At 44.6% G+C, this 18401-nt stretch overlaps 1 protein-coding gene across 2 annotated transcripts in view; it reads left to right on the top strand.

The window, feature by feature from the left end:
* Positions 1 to 18400, top strand: part of LOC139557556 (ataxin-7) — a 36863-nt gene extending 18463 nt beyond the window's left edge. For both annotated transcript variants that reach the window (XM_071372543.1, XM_071372549.1), the window contains 8 exons: positions 10597 to 10867; positions 11504 to 11787; positions 12231 to 12313; positions 12458 to 12729; positions 12853 to 13051; positions 13274 to 13395; positions 14176 to 15187; positions 15383 to 18400. In XM_071372543.1, coding sequence (XP_071228644.1) covers positions 10597 to 10867; positions 11504 to 11787; positions 12231 to 12313; positions 12458 to 12729; positions 12853 to 13051; positions 13274 to 13395; positions 14176 to 15187; positions 15383 to 15400 — 2261 coding nt within the window. In that variant the 3' untranslated portion in view covers positions 15401 to 18400. The remainder of the gene's footprint in view (positions 1 to 10596; positions 10868 to 11503; positions 11788 to 12230; positions 12314 to 12457; positions 12730 to 12852; positions 13052 to 13273; positions 13396 to 14175; positions 15188 to 15382) is intronic.
* The last annotated feature ends 1 nt before the right edge of the window (position 18401 follows it).

Below are 18401 nucleotides of genomic sequence, written 5' to 3'. Positions count from 1 at the left end.
CGCCTGGATTGTGGAACATTTGCCCATTTTATTATTTTCAAAATTCTTCAAGCTCTGTCAAATTGGATCATTGCTAGACAACAATTGTCTTGTCATAGATCTTTAAGTAGATTTAAGTAAAAACCAACTCGGCCACTTAGAAACATTCACTGTCTTCTTGGTTATCAACTCCAGTGTCGATTTGGCATTGATTTTGGAATATTGTCCTTATGAAAGGTGAATTCATCTCCCAGTGTCTTGTGGAAAGCAGACTGAACCAGGTTTTCCTCTAGGATTTTGCCTGGGCTGAGCTCCATTCAGTAAAAAAAAATTATCCTGAAAACTCCCCAGCCCTTAATGATTACAAGCATACCCATAACATGATGCAGCCAACACTATGCTTAAAAATATGAAGAGTGGTACTCAGTAATGTATTGGATTTTCCCCAAACATAATGCTTTGTATTCAGGACAAAAAGTTGATTGCTTTGCCACATTTTATTTAGTATTACTTTAGTGCCTTGTTGCAAACAGTATGCATGTTTTGGAATTGTTTTATTCTGTATAGGCTTCCTTGTTTTCAATCTGTCAATTAGATTAGTATTGTGCAGTAACTACAATGTTGTTGATCCTTCCTCAGTTTTCTCCTATCACAGCCATTAAACTCTGACTGTTTTAAAGTCACCATTGGTCTCATGGTGAAATCCCTAAGCAGTTTCCTTTCTCTCTGGCAACTGAGTTAGGAAAGATTCCTGTATCTTTGTAGTGACTGGGTGTATTGATACTCCAGCCAAAGAGTAATTAATAACTTAATCATGCTGTTTTTATTTTTATATTTTTATAAACACATCTTACCAATAGGTGCTGTTCTTTGCGAGGCATTGGAAAACCTCCTTGGTCTTTGTGGTTGAATCTTTGTTTGAAATTCACTTCTCGACTGAGGGACTTAACAGATAATTGTATGTGTGGGGTACAGAGATAAGGTAGCCATCTAAAAAATCACAAAAACACTATTATTGCACACAGTGAGAGTCCATGCTACTTATTATGTGACCTGTTAAGCCAATTCCTACTCCTGAACTTATTCAGGCTTGCCGTAAGAAAGGGGTTGAATACTTATTGACTGAAGACATTTCAGCATTTCATTTTTAATAAGCAAAAAAAATCTAAAAACATAGTTCCACTTTGACATTGTTTTTTTGTGTGTAGGACAGTGCCCAGCAAATCTCAATTTTAAGTTCTAGCTATACCACAGCAAAATATGGGAATACTTTCTGAAGGCACTTTATGTTGGACATGTCAATGTCCTCACGCAGAGGAACGACGTTCTAATGCTTCAGGCATGCTTTTAGTAGCTTTAGTATGGATCCTTCAGTCTTTAGAACAAATTAGTTTGTAAAATGTCATGCAAGCAGTTTGCTTTTTAAACTTTAATTGGAATATTCACTTGATATAGCTTCCTGCCATCCAGGACCTCTATACCAGGTGGTGTCAGAGGAAGGCCCTAAAAATTGTCAAAGACTCCAGCCACCCTAGTCATAGACTGTTCTCTTTACTACCGCACGGCAAGCAGTACCGGAGCGCCAAGTCTAGGTCCAAGAGGCTTCTAAACAGCTTCTACCCCAAGCCATAAGACCCCTGAACATCTAATCAAATGGCTACCCAGACTATTTGTACCCCTTTATGCTGCTGCTTCTACTCTGTTATCTATGCATAGTCACTTTAATAACTCTACCTAAATGTACATATTACCTCAACTAACCGGTGCCTCCACACATTTACTCTGTACCGATACCCCCTGTATATAGTCTCGTTATTGTTATTTTACTGCTGCTGTTGAATTATTTGGTACTTTTATTTCTTCTTAAAACTGCATTGTTGGTTAGGGTCTCGTAAGTAAGTATTTCGCTGTAAGGTCTACCTACACCTGTTGTATTCGGCACATGTGGCAAATTTGATTTGATATCTCCAGTTTTATAGTGTAAACCTGGTGAGCCTCTGGCCTTTATTCTCTTTGTGTCTGAAAACTAATGGCACTTCCTTCCATTTCTACTCTGGGCTGGTCACTTAAGTCCATCTGTGTCCCAATATGCACACTAGTGTTGCGCTGTGTACTGGTACCACGATAATATCACGGTACCAAAATGTCATGATACTTATGATACTATCACATTTTTGGGCCATACCGATCTAAAGAACCCACTGGCTGGCACATCTTATAACATTTTTATAAATTCAGTTTGGCTTATAAATGTAATAATAAAAAATGTAAGCAACAGAAACTAGTCTCTTTATATGCGCCGGTCCAATACTGTCCACTTCACTTTCATGCGCATATCATGTGTGGCAGCGCTAACCCGCCAGGCGCATCCCCTTCCAGCCATCACTCACCTGCACCAGGCAGTTTAAGTAGGCTTTGCAAGTTCGATGTCACCCAGCAGTGCTAGAGAGGAAACCAGCTTCACGACAGGCATGCTTGTAACTTCAAACAAAAAAAAACAACTTTGTCTCTAGCTCAAACGGGGGGGGAAAATTGTTGATAAAATTTCAAACACTATGCACTGGCTGTTTTAAACTAACCCTGGGCCACTAATTATTGGTTTGATAACAAACAATGTTGTGAGGTCATGTTACCTAGCTAGCTAGTAACCTGGTAACTTGACAGTAGTTCTCGGCAAATTTGATTGGCACAGTTAGAAAGGAAAAGGGTCTGCTACTCATGGGATGTGCTTCAAAGGTATGATTTATATAGGCCTAATTTAAGCCTAAACTATACTGAACAAAAATATAAACCCAACATGCAACAATTTAAAAGATTTTACTGAATTCCAGTTCATAAGGCAATCAGTCAATTTAAATAAATTCATTAGGCCCTAACCTATGGATTTCCCATGACTGGGAATACAGATGCACGTCTGTTGGTCACAGATGCCTTAAACAATATGGCCTCACAATGGACCTCAGGGTCTCGTCGCGGTATTTCTGTGCATTCAAATTACCATCAATAAAATGCAATTGTCTTCGTTGTCCGTAGTTTATGCCTGCCCATACCATAACCCCATCGCCACCATGGGGCATTCTGTTGACAAATTTGACGTCCGCAAAAAGCTCACCCACACGACACCATACACGTGGTCTGCGGTTGTAAGACCAGTTGGACATACTGCCAAATTCTCTAAAACGATGTTAGAGGTGGCTTATGCTAAATTGAAATTAAATTCTCTGGCAAAAGCTCTCGTGGACATTCCTGCAGTCAGCATGCCAATTGCACACTCCTTCAAAACATGAAGTCTGTGGCATTGTGCTGTGTGACACAACTGCACATTTTAGTGACCTTTTATTGTCCCCAGCACAAGGTGCACCTGTGTAATGATCATGCTGTTAAATTAGCTTCTTGATATGCCACAACTGTCAGGTGGATGGATTTTTACATGTTGCGTTTATATTTTTGTAAAGTGTATATCTAAAAATGCCAACATCGGCCCGATGTCTAGTTTAACACTGATGTGCAAAACCGATATAACGTAGGTACAGTACGTAATGGCGGCACTTTCAAATTTAGCGCTACACGTGCAACACAGCATTCCTAACCTAGCCCACAATGCCTGCTGTGTGGATCAAGCAGTCAACAAGTCGAGCAGTCATTTGAAAGAGTAAGAACATTTCAGCAAGACAACTCCATGGCGAAGTCCATTAACGCCAAGATAATGGAATTTATTGCCCTTGACAATCAATAGTTCTGTTGTGGGTGATGTTGGCTTTCACCGACTGGTTGAGCACCGGTACACACTGCCAAGTGCGCTATTTTTCAGATGTTGCCCTACCGGAGTTAAACAGTAATCAAGTCACTGCTAAAAAAATTTTTTTAACATTGCGTCACTGCTATTAGCTTCAAGACTGACATTTGGACCAGCGATATCAATCCCATGAGCATGCTGACTCTGACAGGCACAGTGGGTCGTCGAGGATTTCCTATTGAGGAAGGTTATATTGCATGCTCATGAATGTGCAGGTTGTCATACCGCTGCTGCCATTTCAATGGCATTTGAGAACATGTTTGAAACTTGTAAATATGAACATACTAGCTAGCTCCATTCGAACAACTGACTCGAGAAATAAGCTCATCAACTGAGCCTGCAGCAGACGTGATACCCCCTGTCATGGCATTGAAACACCTGCTCAACAAAGCGATTCGGTGGCGTTCTCTCTTTACTGTGTTGCCACCATGCTCGATACTATGTACAAGGACCGCTACTTCGATGCAGACAATAAACAAGGTTTACGTGAAATGTTACATACACAGCTGGACAAGATGGAAATCGACACAGTGAGGAAGAGGCGCCACAGACAGAGCTGAAACTTCACTGCTTGACATGTATGATGAAATCCTGGTTGAGAATTAAACGACTGAACAAATGAACCCATGAAACAGCACAGCAAGTAAGAAATAGGTTTTGATTTTGTTTTACTGGTAATGGGGACATACGTAATTGCCCCCAAAAATATTTTTTTTTGTGTGTGTGTAACCATTATTTAACTTGGCAAGTCAGTTAAGAACAAATTCTTATTTATAATGACGCCAAACCCGGACGACACTGGGCCAATTGTGCCCCGCCCTATGGGACTCCCAATCACGGCCGGATGTGATACATCCTGGATTCGAACCAGGGACTGTAGTGACTCCTCTTGCACTGAGATGCAGTGCCTTAGAATGTTGTGTGTGTTAACAATTTAATTGTACTAGAATGCTTAAAAGGCCGCAAAAATGTTAAACATCGGTTATCGGTATTGTTTTTTTTTGGCAAGGAAAATATAGGATATCGGTATTGGCCAAAAATGCCATATCGGTGTATCACTACTTTCTGGTGTTCTTTACATTCTGTTTGGTGCCTAATGTTTTTAAATTTGGGGGCAGTGTGCATGTGTTTGGTGTGTGTCTGTGTGTTAACTGAAGAAGTTTCATGCGGTGTTTTCCCCTTACTGCCACAATGACATGCAGATCATTATGCATGTATATTCCTTCCTCCCATTCCTCTAGCCAAATCACAGCTAGGCCTTTGCAAATATGAGCAAAGTCGCCATTCTATGCCGTATTCTACTATACAGTCGTGGCCAAAAGTTTTGAGAATGACAAAAATATTAATTTCCACAAAGTTTGCTGCTTCAGTGTCTTTAGATATTTGTCAGATGTTACTATGGAATAATGAAGTATAATTACAAGCATTTCATAAGTGTCAAAGGATTTTATTGACAATTATATGAAGTTGATGCAAAGAGTCAATATTTGCAGTGTTGACCCTTTTTCAAGACTTCTGCAATCTGCCCTGGCATGCTGTCAATTATCTTCTGGGCCACATCCTGATTGATGGCAGCTCATTCTTGCATAATCAATGCTTGGAGTTTGTCAGAATTTGTGGGGTTTTGTTTGTCCACCCGCATCTTGATGATTGACCGCAAGTTCTCAATGGGATTAAGGTCTGGGGAGTTTCCTGGCCATGGACTCAAAATATCGATGTTTTGTTCCCCGAGCCACTTAGTTATCAACTTTGCCTTATGGCAAGGTGCTCCATCATGCTGGAAAAGGCATTGTTCCTCACCAAACTGTTCCTGGATGGTTGGGAGAAGTTGCTCTCGGAGGATGTTGGTACCATTCTTTATTCATGGCTGTGTTCTTAGGCAAAATTGTGAGTGAGCCCACTCTCTTGGCTGAGAAGCAACCCCACACATGAATGGTCTCAGGATGCTTTACTGTTGGCGTGACACAGGACTGATGGTAGCACTCACCTTGTCTTCTCCGGACAAGCTTTTTTCCGGATAACCCAAAAAATCGCCTCACTGTGCGTGCAGATGCACTGACACCTGCCTGCTGCCATTCCTGAGCAAGCTTTGTACTGGTGGTGCCCCGATCCCACAGCTGAATCAACTTTAGGAGACGGTTCTGGCGCTTGCTGGACTTTTTGGGCGCCCTGAAGCCTTCTTCACAACAATTGAACCGCTCTCCTTGAAGTTCTTGATGATCTGATAAATGGTTGATTTAGGTGCTATCTTACTGGCAGCAATATCCTTGCCTGTGAAACCCTTTTTGTGCAAAGCAATGATGACGGCACGTGTTTCCTTGCAGGTAACCATGGTTGACAGAGGAAGAACAATGATTCCAAGCACCACCCTCCTTTTGAAGCTTCCAGTCTGTTATTCGAACTCAATCAGCATGACAGCGTGATCTCCAGCCTTGTCCTCATCAACACTCACACCTGTGTTAACGAGAGAATCACTGACATGTCAGCTGACCTTTTGTGGCAGGGCTGAAATGCAGTGGAAATGTTTTTTGGGGATTCAGTTCATTTGCATGGCAAAGAGGGACTTTGCAATGAATTACAATTCATCTGATGACTCTTCATAACATTCTGGAGTATATGCAAATTGCCATCATGCAAACTGAGGCAGCAGACTTTAATAATTAATATTACAAATTAATAATCTCAAATTTTTGCCACGACTGTACAGTGTGAAGTTAAATGCAATTTGTTGTATTGAGTAGAAGTGTGAATATCAGTGACAGGTTTTAGCACATGCGCATAACATTTAGAAAACTAGAACAAGCATCAGGGGGGACAGGCTAAACAGGACATTAGGCCACCCTGAATTTTTTTCCACTGTGGTATTGCAATATTACTTTGTGTCATGATACTTGGCCTGGTATTGTTAGTAAAATGATGGTATCGTGACAACACTAATGCACACATTACCCTGGGACTAAACACCTCCCTCTGCAACTGGATCCTGGACTTCCTGATGGGCCGCCCCCAGGTGGTAAGGGTAGGTAACCACACATCAGCCACGCTAAACCTCAACACAGGGGCCCCTCCTGTACTCCCAGTTCACTTATGACTGCACGACTCCACCATCATTAAGTTTGCCAATGACACAACAGTGGTAGGCCTGATCACCGACAACGATGTGACAGCCTATAGGGAGGAAGTCAGAGACCTGGATGTGTGGTACCAGGATAACAACCTCTCCCTCAACGTGATCAAGACAAAGGAGATGATTGTGGACTACAGGAAAAGGAGGAATGAGCACGCCCCCATTCTCAACGACGGGGCTGTAGTGGAGCAGGTTGAGAGCACCAAGTTCCATGGTGTCCACATCACCAACAAACTATCATGTCCAAACACACCAAGACAGTCGTGAAGAGGGCCTGACAAAGCCTATTTCTCCTCAGGAGACTGCAAAGGTTTGGCATGGGTCCTAAGAAAGTTCTACAGCTGCGCCATTGAGAGCATCCTGACTGGTTGCATCACTGCCTGATATGGCAACTGCTCGGCCCCACGACCGCAAGGCTCTACAAAGGGTAGTGCGTACGGCCCAGTACATCACTGGGGCTAAGAGTCCTGTCATCCAGGATCTCTATACCAGGCGGTGTCAGAGGAAGGCCCTAAAATTGTCAGACTCCAGCCATCCCAGTCATAGACTGTTCTCTGCTACCGCATGGCAAGCGGAACCGGAGCGCTTAGTCTGGGTACAAAAAGGCTTCTTAACAGCTTCTACCCCCAAGCCATGAGACTCCTTAACAGCTAATCAAATGGTTACCCATTTGACTATTTGCGTTGCCCCCCCCCCCCCCCTTTTTTACATTGCTGCTAATCTCTGTTTATTATCTATGCGTAGTCACTTTAACGCTACCAACATGTACATATTTCCTCAATTACCTCGACTAACCGGTGCCCCCTTCACATTGACTCTGTACCGGTAGCCCCTGTATATAGCCTCGGTATTGTTATTTTACTGCTGCTCTTGAAATATTTATTTGCATTTTTTATGTTTTATCTATTTTTAAACTTATTTTTCTAAACTGCAATGTTGGTTAAGGGCTTGTAAGCAGTCACTGTAAGGTCTACTACACCTGTTGTATTCAGCGCATGTGACAAATAAAATTTGATTTGTTTTATGTTAGTGTGGACATTGGGATCCATACTATTTAAATTGACCAGTCAAGGCCACGGGTTTCAGTGGAATCACTACTCTCTTTTTACAATGCGGTGTTTATTCAACATATCCTTTGAGAAAGAAACAAACAGCTAAGCCTGTAATATTTCATCACTGATTGTTGCTGGTTATACAGGGATCAGGATTGACCACAAGAGGGAGACAAGTGTCATTGGTGACACTCATTGGTTCTGTGGCAAGAGTCACAGCAACCCATAGACTAATAGCAAATGTGAATAGAGTAGCAAATACAGAAGTTTGTACTTTCCACATAAATTGAGGTTAGCCTAGTGCCGGTGTGGTTGCACCTGACTACTACAGTGTAGTTCATTAACAGGACTTTCTACTTAAATGTTGTGCAATAACATTGATTCAGATATCTCACACGCTGGTACCACAGACTGCCTGTCAGTCTCATCTGCATAATCTCCGTGATTTGATACGCTCAGCATTATGAAGTTCCATAGTAGGCCTGTCCATTCATTGGTTTTCCAGTGTACCGTGTGTTAATGCAGGTCTCAACAGTTCCTATCTGAAGCCGACTGAACTTGTCTGGTCAGTGAAACACTAGTGAACTTCTTTTAAAATAATGAGCTCATCTCTGCAAGGTACCACAGAGGGATCCTCCCTTTCTGCCCTGGATGTAGTCTGTGTAGGGACCCTCCCTTTCTGTTGCTGCTGGTAGGAAGGCCATTAGCTGAGAGAGTCTGCTGAAGGTCAATGCACTGTGATTCTCCCATCTAGACTGACTCTCACCTCTTTCTCCTGTATTGCTTGAAGCCCATCCATATGCTGTGTTTGAACAGTGGAGCCCCTGGGTATAGTACAGGGAGCAGCTAGCCTGGCACTGTGGGCAGGAGTGACGCTCTGGAGTTTAAACAAGCACTAGGCAGGCAGCTCCGCTCCTCTTTTATTCATCCATTTATTAAGCCGGTCGCTGAACAAAGACCCTCTCCTCACAGCTATATGCTAGTACTCAGCAGTGGCTGACTGAGACTACAGATCTGGGATCAGCACAAGCAGAGCTATAGTATGCTCTAAGGAGAGCAGGCCTGCACTGTTGACAGGACCATGTAAACATTTTTGATTGGCCCTAGCTGCTTTATGTGTAGCCTACACTGAGTGCTGTAGGCCTATGCTGTGGCCCACTTTCCAAAATGTACCCCAGCAAGCCTGTCTCCTCCGTAGCCAGGGATTCCCCGGCCCTCTAGAGAGACTACTGTTATTTGCCAGTGTGAGAATAGACCGTAATGCTGCTCCTCTCCTCGGTCTCTGTTTTCCTGTTCTATTGGTCTGCCAGGACCTCTCTCGCTGGCTGGCTGACTCTCAGCATTTGGCAGGCGTTGTGGGAACGTCATGCTGGGGAAGCCTGCTCGCGCTTGAGTGTGGGTTATGCAGCGACGTCTGGCTTGGACTGTGTGGCAGCTATGGGTTGGGGGAGGTTGGCGAGAGGCTGTTGGGTGCTATCCTGTTAGCAGGAAGGCAGTGGGTCATGGGTAGGAGGGTGGAAGAGGTGTGAAGCTCCAGCTTGGCTCGGAGGGAGAAGGGCCTGGAGGTGTTGCTCTGTTAGCTAGCTGGGGTGGTGTGGGGTTGGGAGTGGCAGCTTTGCGTTCTGCCCTGCTCTACTGCTGCTCTCTCACTGAGACAGCCTCGGCATGCAGCCCAGACCTGCATGGGCTTAGCAGAAGGTTAGTTGGAGTTTCGTTTTAACTCGCCACGCCAACACGAGCCAGCCAGGCAGACTATTTCCCACTAATCCTGCTCTGATCTGCTCTCTTTCTATCGCTCTCATCCTCCCGCTCCATTCTCTTGTTATCTGCCCTCTCATTCACTGAGTTTCTGTCTTTGTCTGTAGGCTTATGTCTCTCTTTCTGACACACTTTTCTCCATGGATAGAAGATGAAACATGTTTGTTGTGCTGCTCTGCTGGTTGGGAGGAGGTAGTGCAGTCAGTGTCTTATCTGGCTGTAAAATGGTCAGATTAACCCTTTCAGGACTGGAACGGCCTTCAGTTGCTTCGGCCTGAAGAGCTATACCTCTCGCATTCTCTCACATGCTTTCTTCCTCTCTTGCTGTATGACTTTCATTTTCTCTTTCTGTCTGTTTTACTTTCAATTCTCGTGTAGTGTGCTTGTTCAGATTGTGTTAGAGTGCTCGATAACATTAGAAATAACTGTTTAGGCTAAATACTGCAATGCAGATTTTCCGTTTTGTCCTGTTCAGCAGCTCTTGTTTTTTCCTTAGTTGAATTTTTTTCTTCTGGTGTTAGTATTTTCTTATTAGTTATTTTAAGCCTAACCGTTCCATTCTGTTTCAGACAGGAAATCAAGCTCCTGACCCTATTTTAATTTCAGGTGAATTGGCCTGGATCAGCAAGGCTTTCTAGTCTCTGTTTTTAAAACTACCTGTTTTTGACTTTGTTTAGTACATTTTTACCCACTTATACTAGTGTTTATTCACACATTGATTCCATGCACATTTATTGCAAATGTACCTGTACAAAGGCCTGTTTCAAGAAAAAATGGAACACTAGTTACTACCTTCTGATTTATGTGCCTGTTTCGATGCTTGTTGGTCATGTTTCTGTGTGGACTGTAGTTCATCCCTAACCTGCTTTCCCCCTGACCCCTAGAGAGAAGACACAGCTCGGCCAGCAAGCCCCCCTCCACCTCGGCCCCCTCGTCAGCCTTTTCCCTGTCTGCTCTGTCTCGGAGCAGGGGCAGTGGGACTGGGGCTGGTCCCGGGGCGGGGGCCGGGGGTGTCAGTGGAGGGGCCATGGGCCGCTCCTCCAGTGGGACCAGCGCCTCGTCCAACTCCAAAATCCTCAAACCAGCCAAAGAGAAGCTGCCAGGCATACAGCAGAGACCTCACTTCCCTCCCTTCAGGGAGCTCAATGACAAAATGTAAGCCATGCCTAACCTAGCTGCTGAACCAATAGCTTTTATTATTTTTTAAGTAAATTTTTATTTAACTAGGCAGTCCATTAGGAACAAATTCTTATTTACAATGACGGCCTACCCCGGACGACACTGGGCCAATTGTGCGCCGCCCTATGGGACTCTCAATCACGGCCGGATGTGATACAGCCTGGATTCGAACCAGGGACTGTAGTGACGCCTCTTCCACTGAGATGCAGTGCCTTAGACAGCTGCGCCACTCGGTAGCCCATGCTGAACCCAATAAAGATGTGTTGTCGTGTTGAACTTCATCCCCTGCTTTATGTTTACTTCTCTCTTCAAGTCCTCTGCTCCCTGCTCCTCAGAAGTCTAGCTCTGACTGACATCTCCCCGTGCTACCCTCCATCTGAATGAGCCCCTTAAAGAGTGTTAAAAAGAGAGCCTTTATCAAACTCCATTTGCAACCACTCAAAACATGTTGGCTTTCTACTTGGGGATTTAAACGCATTTTAAACTCTACCTAAACCTGTTCTGTTGAAATGAAATGATTTCTCTGAGATCTTCGATTTGCTACTATAGATAAATTAACTCCCTCCTCCCGCCATCCCTCACTTTCTCCATTTGTCTATCTCTCTCTTCCAGCCTGACCCCTGCAGTCAAAGTGGAGAAGATGCGTCTGAAGGTGGATGTGTGGGCCAAGCTGGTGCAGGCTCCCTTGGCCTCCACGACGTCGTCCTCCTCCAGCAGCACTGTAAGCTCCTCATCACCCCTGAAGCCAGGCCTTAACTGTCCCTCCATACCAAAGGCTCCCTTGCTGGCCCCTGGCCAGATCCCCAACGGAAAGGGCCACATCGCCCTCTCTGCCCTGGACAAGAAGCAGGACAATAGCGCCAGTAACAGACAACACCTCCACAAGAGACTGTCAGGTGAGAGGAGATGATAAGGGATTGTCTGTAATATGGTTTGCTGCAATAGATTTAGAACCTCAGTCATTTATCCAAGTACTGACTGTTAACTCGAAATGACACAACGACAAGGTTCCAGTTTAACAAAGTTTACTATACCGTATGAACACACTCAAAGGTAGCCATTACACGCAAGGCTAGGTCCATCGACGACAAGACTCCCTGCGCAGGCGCACTCTTGACTGAGTGATAGCCCCGTAATAACAGAAATATAGGGATACTTAAAACATGAACTTAACACTGACATGTCATAGCCAAACAGTAAAACCTCTGCTGATTTTATTCCAGAAATGCCACTAACTGAATACTGTTTTTCTGCTACCGCTCTCTTTCTCCTTTTCTTGTTCTCTCTCTCTTCCTTTCTTGTTCTCTCTCTCTCTCTCCCTTGTTCTCTCTTCCATCAGAACGTGAGTTTAATCCAGATATCCACTGTGGGGTCCTGGATATGACAGCTCGGAAGCCATGCACACGATCCCTAACATGCAAGGTACCAAGCCCTCTTCTGCCCCCCTTCTCTCTGTTTTGTTAGGAAATATTCCTTGTCACATTTCCTAGGTCTTTAAGCAGCCTCCAGACTCTGAGTGCAGCTCATCCTGACCTAACATACCCTTTGGCCTTCTCCCTCCCTCAGACACATTCCCTAAGCCAGCGGAGGGCAGTGCTGGGCCGGAGGAAGCGCTTTGACACACTGTTGACTGAGCACAAGAGCAAAGCCCGGGAACGGGAGCTGCAGCACACCCACCCCCAGCAGATCCCTCCTCTCAGGGACCCCCACCCCTCCCCCTCCCGGCTCGCCCCCCACCATGACGCCCACCAGGTCGCTCAAGGCAACGGAGCCGCCGACGCCGCCACCAAGCCTTTGGTGCTCAGCAAACCCAAACCTCAAAATCCTGGTCTTCCACGGTGAGTCACTCCATGTACTCTTCCTGGGTACCCAACATCCAACAACTACTTTTTGCAATGTGGTACAGCCAGTACCTGCATCCCTGATGTGTGTTTCTAAAGCACTGTTTCCTCTGCTCTAAGACTGAATAGCAGTATCTCTCAAGGAGGTGGCGGTTTCCTGGGAGACCCCTCGTCGGTCCACGAGTTGCCCCACCACTCTACGCCCGCCCCCGACGGGGTCTCCTGCCTGTCCAGTGATGAGGGGGAGAATGAGGAAAGGGAGGAAGGCACAGACAAACTGGACTGTCACTATTCAGGTTACCAACCACGGCCTGCAGCTGTAAGTCACTTTATATTTAACTCTTACAGGAATATGCTCTACATTTATTGAGCCCTTAAATTCACACCACAGCAACAATGAAACAGAATAGCCAGATGCACGAAAAAATCAGTCTTCAACCTGTTTTTACAGGCTCTATAAACAGTACCAACCTTCATTGAGTGGCAGCTTTTACCGTGCAGTGTGTGTTAACTGTTTCCTGTTTCCCCCCCTGCTGCTCAGTACTGCACCTTTGGAAGTCGACTATTTGGGAGTAGCTGCTACTCGTTTGACCGGCGCTGGGATCGAATGCGGTGTGCTCTTACTGCCATGATGGACAAGCACGTCAACACTCAGATGTGGAAGTAAGTCTGTACATTCGTTAGACCAGCGTTCCATAATACCTACCTAATCCACAAACCTATTGCAAAATCACTGGTGCAGGGAGCAATAGTGTTGCCGGTGTCGTGGAAATATTCAGTCAATAATATTTCTCAAATACCGGAGCCTGTGAGTTCAATTAGACTTTATTACAAAGTAATAAAAGCCGAGGTGGTTCATGAACCACTTTGTAATAAAGTCTAATTGAACTCACAGGCTCCGGTATTTGAGAAATATTATTGACTGAATATTTCCACGACACCGGGTGGTGAAGGGAGATCTAGTGCTGTATGGGACGCCATTAGGCTATTTATCTCTGGTCCTGGAGGGCCAGAACACTTCTGGTTTTCATACTCTCCTAATTAGGGACTGATTGACCTGGGACACCAGAGGGGTATACCACAAAGCAGGATCAATGAGTTGGCTTGCTAATTTTGATGAACAACCATAAATAACCTGATTTTCTGGCTAATTAAGAAAGCTAAACTTAGATATTTGTTTTTGGTTGTTGAGTCAATGAGACCATGCCCATTTCAAGCTTAACTTTTATTTGTTTCAAAGATATTTCACAACATTTAGGCAAGTTAGCTGACATTGATCCTGCTTTGTATTATACCCCGTGTCTCTCCAGGACTGTCCTGTGCTGACTCCTCTCTATGTGTAAAGCAGTTCCAGTTTCTATCCAGGACGATCTTGTGCTGACTCCTCTCCTATGTGTAAATGTTACTGATGGGAATGCTCATTGTGGCCTGTTTGTGTTATAGGAAAATCCCTTTGGCCTTGGAGAACTCCTCTGCGCCGGCCCACAGGACAAGCACAAACTCCCTGTCCTCATCCCACGGTAGCACCCCTGCCTCAGGCTTCCTCAGCCCCTCTGCGCCCCCTTACACCCAGTCCTACGACAGCAAGTCTGTGCTCTCGTACGGGACCACCTTAAACGCTCGTGCCTCCCAGGGCACGGCCGACCACCCTGCCTACAGCGCAGCACAGGCCAGACAAGTGTCTTCGTCGCCCCAGATGCCTTCAGCCCACTCCTCGGTCACCACCCTGGCTTCAGGACGACCGCTCAAGTCCAGATCCAGCGGCAAGTCCTTCAGACCCCGCGAGTCTTCCTCCACAGCCGCCATAACCAACTCCACCAGCGGGGGCAGCAGCAGCACTAGCCTCAGCTCGGGGAAGAAGAAGAAGAACAGCTCCCTCACATCGTCTCACGCTACCACCTACTCCTCAGAGTCCTCCTCCAACCCTACCTCTTCCTCCTCTTTCTCCTTCAAGAAGAACTGCACGGTAAACAGTGGCAGCTCAGGGAGCACGTCCCACCACGTCCCACTAGTCCCCTCATCTCACAGCGGCGTCCACAGTGTGGGACTTAACTGTGGCCCCAATGCCAGGACCAACTCCCTCAGTCTGAAGGCAGAGCCCTCGGGGCCAGCGGGGGTGTCGGGGCCTGGGGTCAGAGGCCCCCCCTCGGGTAGCCCGGCCGAGTCCATCAAAAGGATGAGTGTGGTGATGAACAGCAGTGACTCCACCCTCTCCTTGGGGCCTTTTGTCCACCAGGCCTCAGAGCACCACAGCAGGTTCAGCCATGCCCACACTGACGGCCGCCTGGAGGGGAAGAAACGCAAGGGCTCCCCCGCTGCCAGCTCCGTCAACAGTGGAGGTGGACCAGGCAGGCCCAAAGTGGCCAAGTCTCCAGCAATCAACAACATCCACGGCAAACATGGACGCACAATCCCAGGAGGCCCAGGGCTCCCCAACAACTCCCTCATCCATCAGGTGGGTTGGACCCCTACAGCCTCACACACTGTTTGCTAACACTTCCTATCATCAACCAGTCAATCTCTTTATCTGTTGGGAAATTTACTGTGCAGTTAGGACATATGTACATATATTGACGTTAGACAAAACATAAACAAAAAATCTCCAATGTAATCTATAATTTAAAACCCCTGCCACTCTCTCTCCCCTCAGCCAAAGGCCCGCCCCTGACAGCAGTGGCTGTGTCCTCTGTATGGAACCGAGGGGCGGATGATAAAGGGGCAACCTGTACACTGCTCTGGACTGCACGAGGCCTTCTAATGCCTTACTCTCAGCTTCCCATGATCCTCAGGGTGGAGGTGATCTGGACAACCCTGTGATGTCGTCTATAGTGGAACTATTTCTCCTAAAGCCATGTGGAGGTGGCAGGTGTTAGCACCTGGGGTGGGTTTCACCTGACCCCCTGTCAGTCAGTGTTGTCCTGAGGTAGGTCTTCCTATGGGGAGGAGGGAGTTGCAGCCTTCCTGCCCTTTGACCTCCATGTTGAAGTTCCAGAGGTACGGAGGGAGGGTGAAGGGCTGGCTCAACAGCCATGCCACCGCCCACCCACCATCATGATGCAGAGCCACTGGGAGTGACTGGAGAGCCAACAAGCCGCAATCTGTTGGTATCTGACGATCTCTTCCGTGTGTTTGTGTGTGTGTGTGTGTGAGAGAGAGAGTGTTTGACTTTGTCACGTCAGATTTTACTGGACTACTGGAAATTTAACCTTACACCTGCAGGCCTGAACTCAGAAGCCTTGAATGGAGAGGGCAGGAAGACAAACTGTCACTTACATAACTTCAATCACATTTAAAAAAGAAAAAAAAAAAAAAAAGTTTATCCTTTCACTACATTTTGTTGGTTGGTTTGAATCATTGTGGCGTGTGTGTAGATACCGCCATGTTATGTACAGTAGCCAGAGATGAACGGCATGAGCAGATCCAGTCAATTCTATATGAGTTCCATACATGACCCAAACAATTATGCAAGTGTTACTTTTTTAGGTTTCTTATGTTTTCACTGAATTTAACTACAGAAGTCTGGAGATTGGGGGGGGAAAGGTCAATTGTGCATGCATATGTGAAAAAGGATGCCTGATGTGACAATTTGATTGAATGGTTGTGAAAGAGGGACTACTGCTCTTGAAAGACAAGCTGAGTGCTTGGGACTAAAAGGTTCTAGCTGAAAAAAGATGATTCTGAGATAATTAGCTTTAAAATTAAGCAATTTTAATATTGTATTATTTTGAAATCAACAAAATGAATTGGGGTATTTCGAGTACTATATAGGTAGGGAACATTGAACAGAACAAGGCTGTCAATAACTACATTTGAACAAAAATGCAGATTTGACCTTGTAGTCCCAAGCTCAAAGTTGTAATTCCTACAATATTAACATTTTACTAATGAACAGCCACAGTAGACCTAGCCCTAACTGTGAACAGCACTAAACAAATACAGACCCACTACTTGCTTTAGAACATTTAAGTTGTGCTTATTTTCCCCAAAAGCTAGCCAAAGGCAGCAATCTGTTTCTCCCACCATAGTCTGTAACCGCTATGGCTATTAGTTTCCATTCCGGTACCTTTAGTAATGTCACAATACTGTGTTTGTGAGTAGAGGGGTTTGTAATGATTGACATCACACTTGTATGTCCTTCATCAAGCATGAAGTCTTAAACTGGCAATACTTCCCTCTGTCTGAGATGATGCTCCTTGGAAGCAAGTGGTGGTTTTTGGGGGGTGTGAGTTTCATGGAGATGGCTTCAGAGTAAGTTACTACTTTTTTGTAACTCCTGTAAATTTCGTAAACTCCACTGATGTCAGGCAGCAGAGAAGTTGAGTTTTGTATGTATTGAACAAACATCGAAGTATCCCTATTTCAGAATACATATTTTGTTAACGAATTGTACATATTGAAATATGTATTTTTGCACAGGCATTTTCTAATACAAAATGTTTTGGTACAATTGAGATTATTTATTTAGTAATTGAAATAACACGTTTAAGAACTTAACTTATTTGAAGTGGTTCACTGCCAAGTCTAACGCAATAGGCCTATAACTAGAGGTTGAAGCATCTCATGAATCATGTACTGGGATCCTTTAAAAGGTGAAGTGTTTCCACTGTAGCATGTTTGTGTGATAGACAATATGTTTTGTTTGAACTCTCCAAGGTCTCACTTGTGCTTTTTACTATTTTCAAGTTGCCTCAATCAAAAAAGAATTATACTTGTGACCCAAATAGCCTGATTCTGAAATGCCCCGCAGGCTGAAAGTTGTGCCAGTTGTCTAAGCGATTTCTACGGATTCACTCAAGTTTACACAGGCAGCCCAATTCTGATTTGATTTTTCTCCAATAACATCAGATCGTTTTCAGAGCTGATCTAGTCAAAAGACCAATTAGTGAAAAAAATAATTGGGCTGCCTGTGTAAACACGACCTCTGTAGATGTACTTTATAACATTTCATCATTGACACTTTCGTTTAAGGCTGAAGGGACTTAAGCAATCGTGATAAACAGTGCAACTGTTTGCATCATTGTTGCCAAACATCATTTGAAGCTCAGCATTGAAAACTTAGTTTTCAGCTTTTCAAAATGCTGAAATTAAGAAAGTGCCTGAATTTGTTTCACACTGACTGAGGACAGTTTTTTTTTTTAGTTTTACCTTACTTGAATGTTCAGTGTTTTAGGAGCTTGCTTTTAAAATCTGCCTATGAACCCTAAATGTGGTATAAAAAAAAAAGGCTTGTCAGCCAGCTGGTATGAAACCTTGGTGTTAACTTTTTTCTTTTGATTTATCTGTTTTCCAGATGGGGTGTTGAAGCTTCCTGGTCAATTATGAATTGCTTGTAGCAGGTTCAGTAAAGTGTTTTGTTTACCCTCAACCTCCACTGAAAACGCTCACCTTGTTTTCATGTGATGGAAACTTTGCAAAGATGTTTTTATCAAGTACCACAGACTTGGAATGTGAGACAACACAGCTTGCGGGAGGAAAATATCCTCAGTAAGAGCGTGCATAGTTTTTGTATACATTATCAGAATCATTTGATCAGCTGGACTTGTACTGGCTGCTATGTAATTCATGAACAAACATGGTAGGTTAGATTTACTTAATATTTAAAGAAGATTGTATATTCTATTTGTTTTGTAACAGGTTTCTGTAAATAAATAATTTATACAGCTATTTAT

The sequence above is a fragment of the Salvelinus alpinus genome, chromosome 2 (assembly GCF_045679555.1).
Source record: "Salvelinus alpinus chromosome 2, SLU_Salpinus.1, whole genome shotgun sequence".
Lineage (NCBI taxonomy): Eukaryota > Metazoa > Chordata > Actinopteri > Salmoniformes > Salmonidae > Salvelinus > Salvelinus alpinus.
This window is presented reverse-complemented; position numbering and strand designations above follow the sequence as displayed.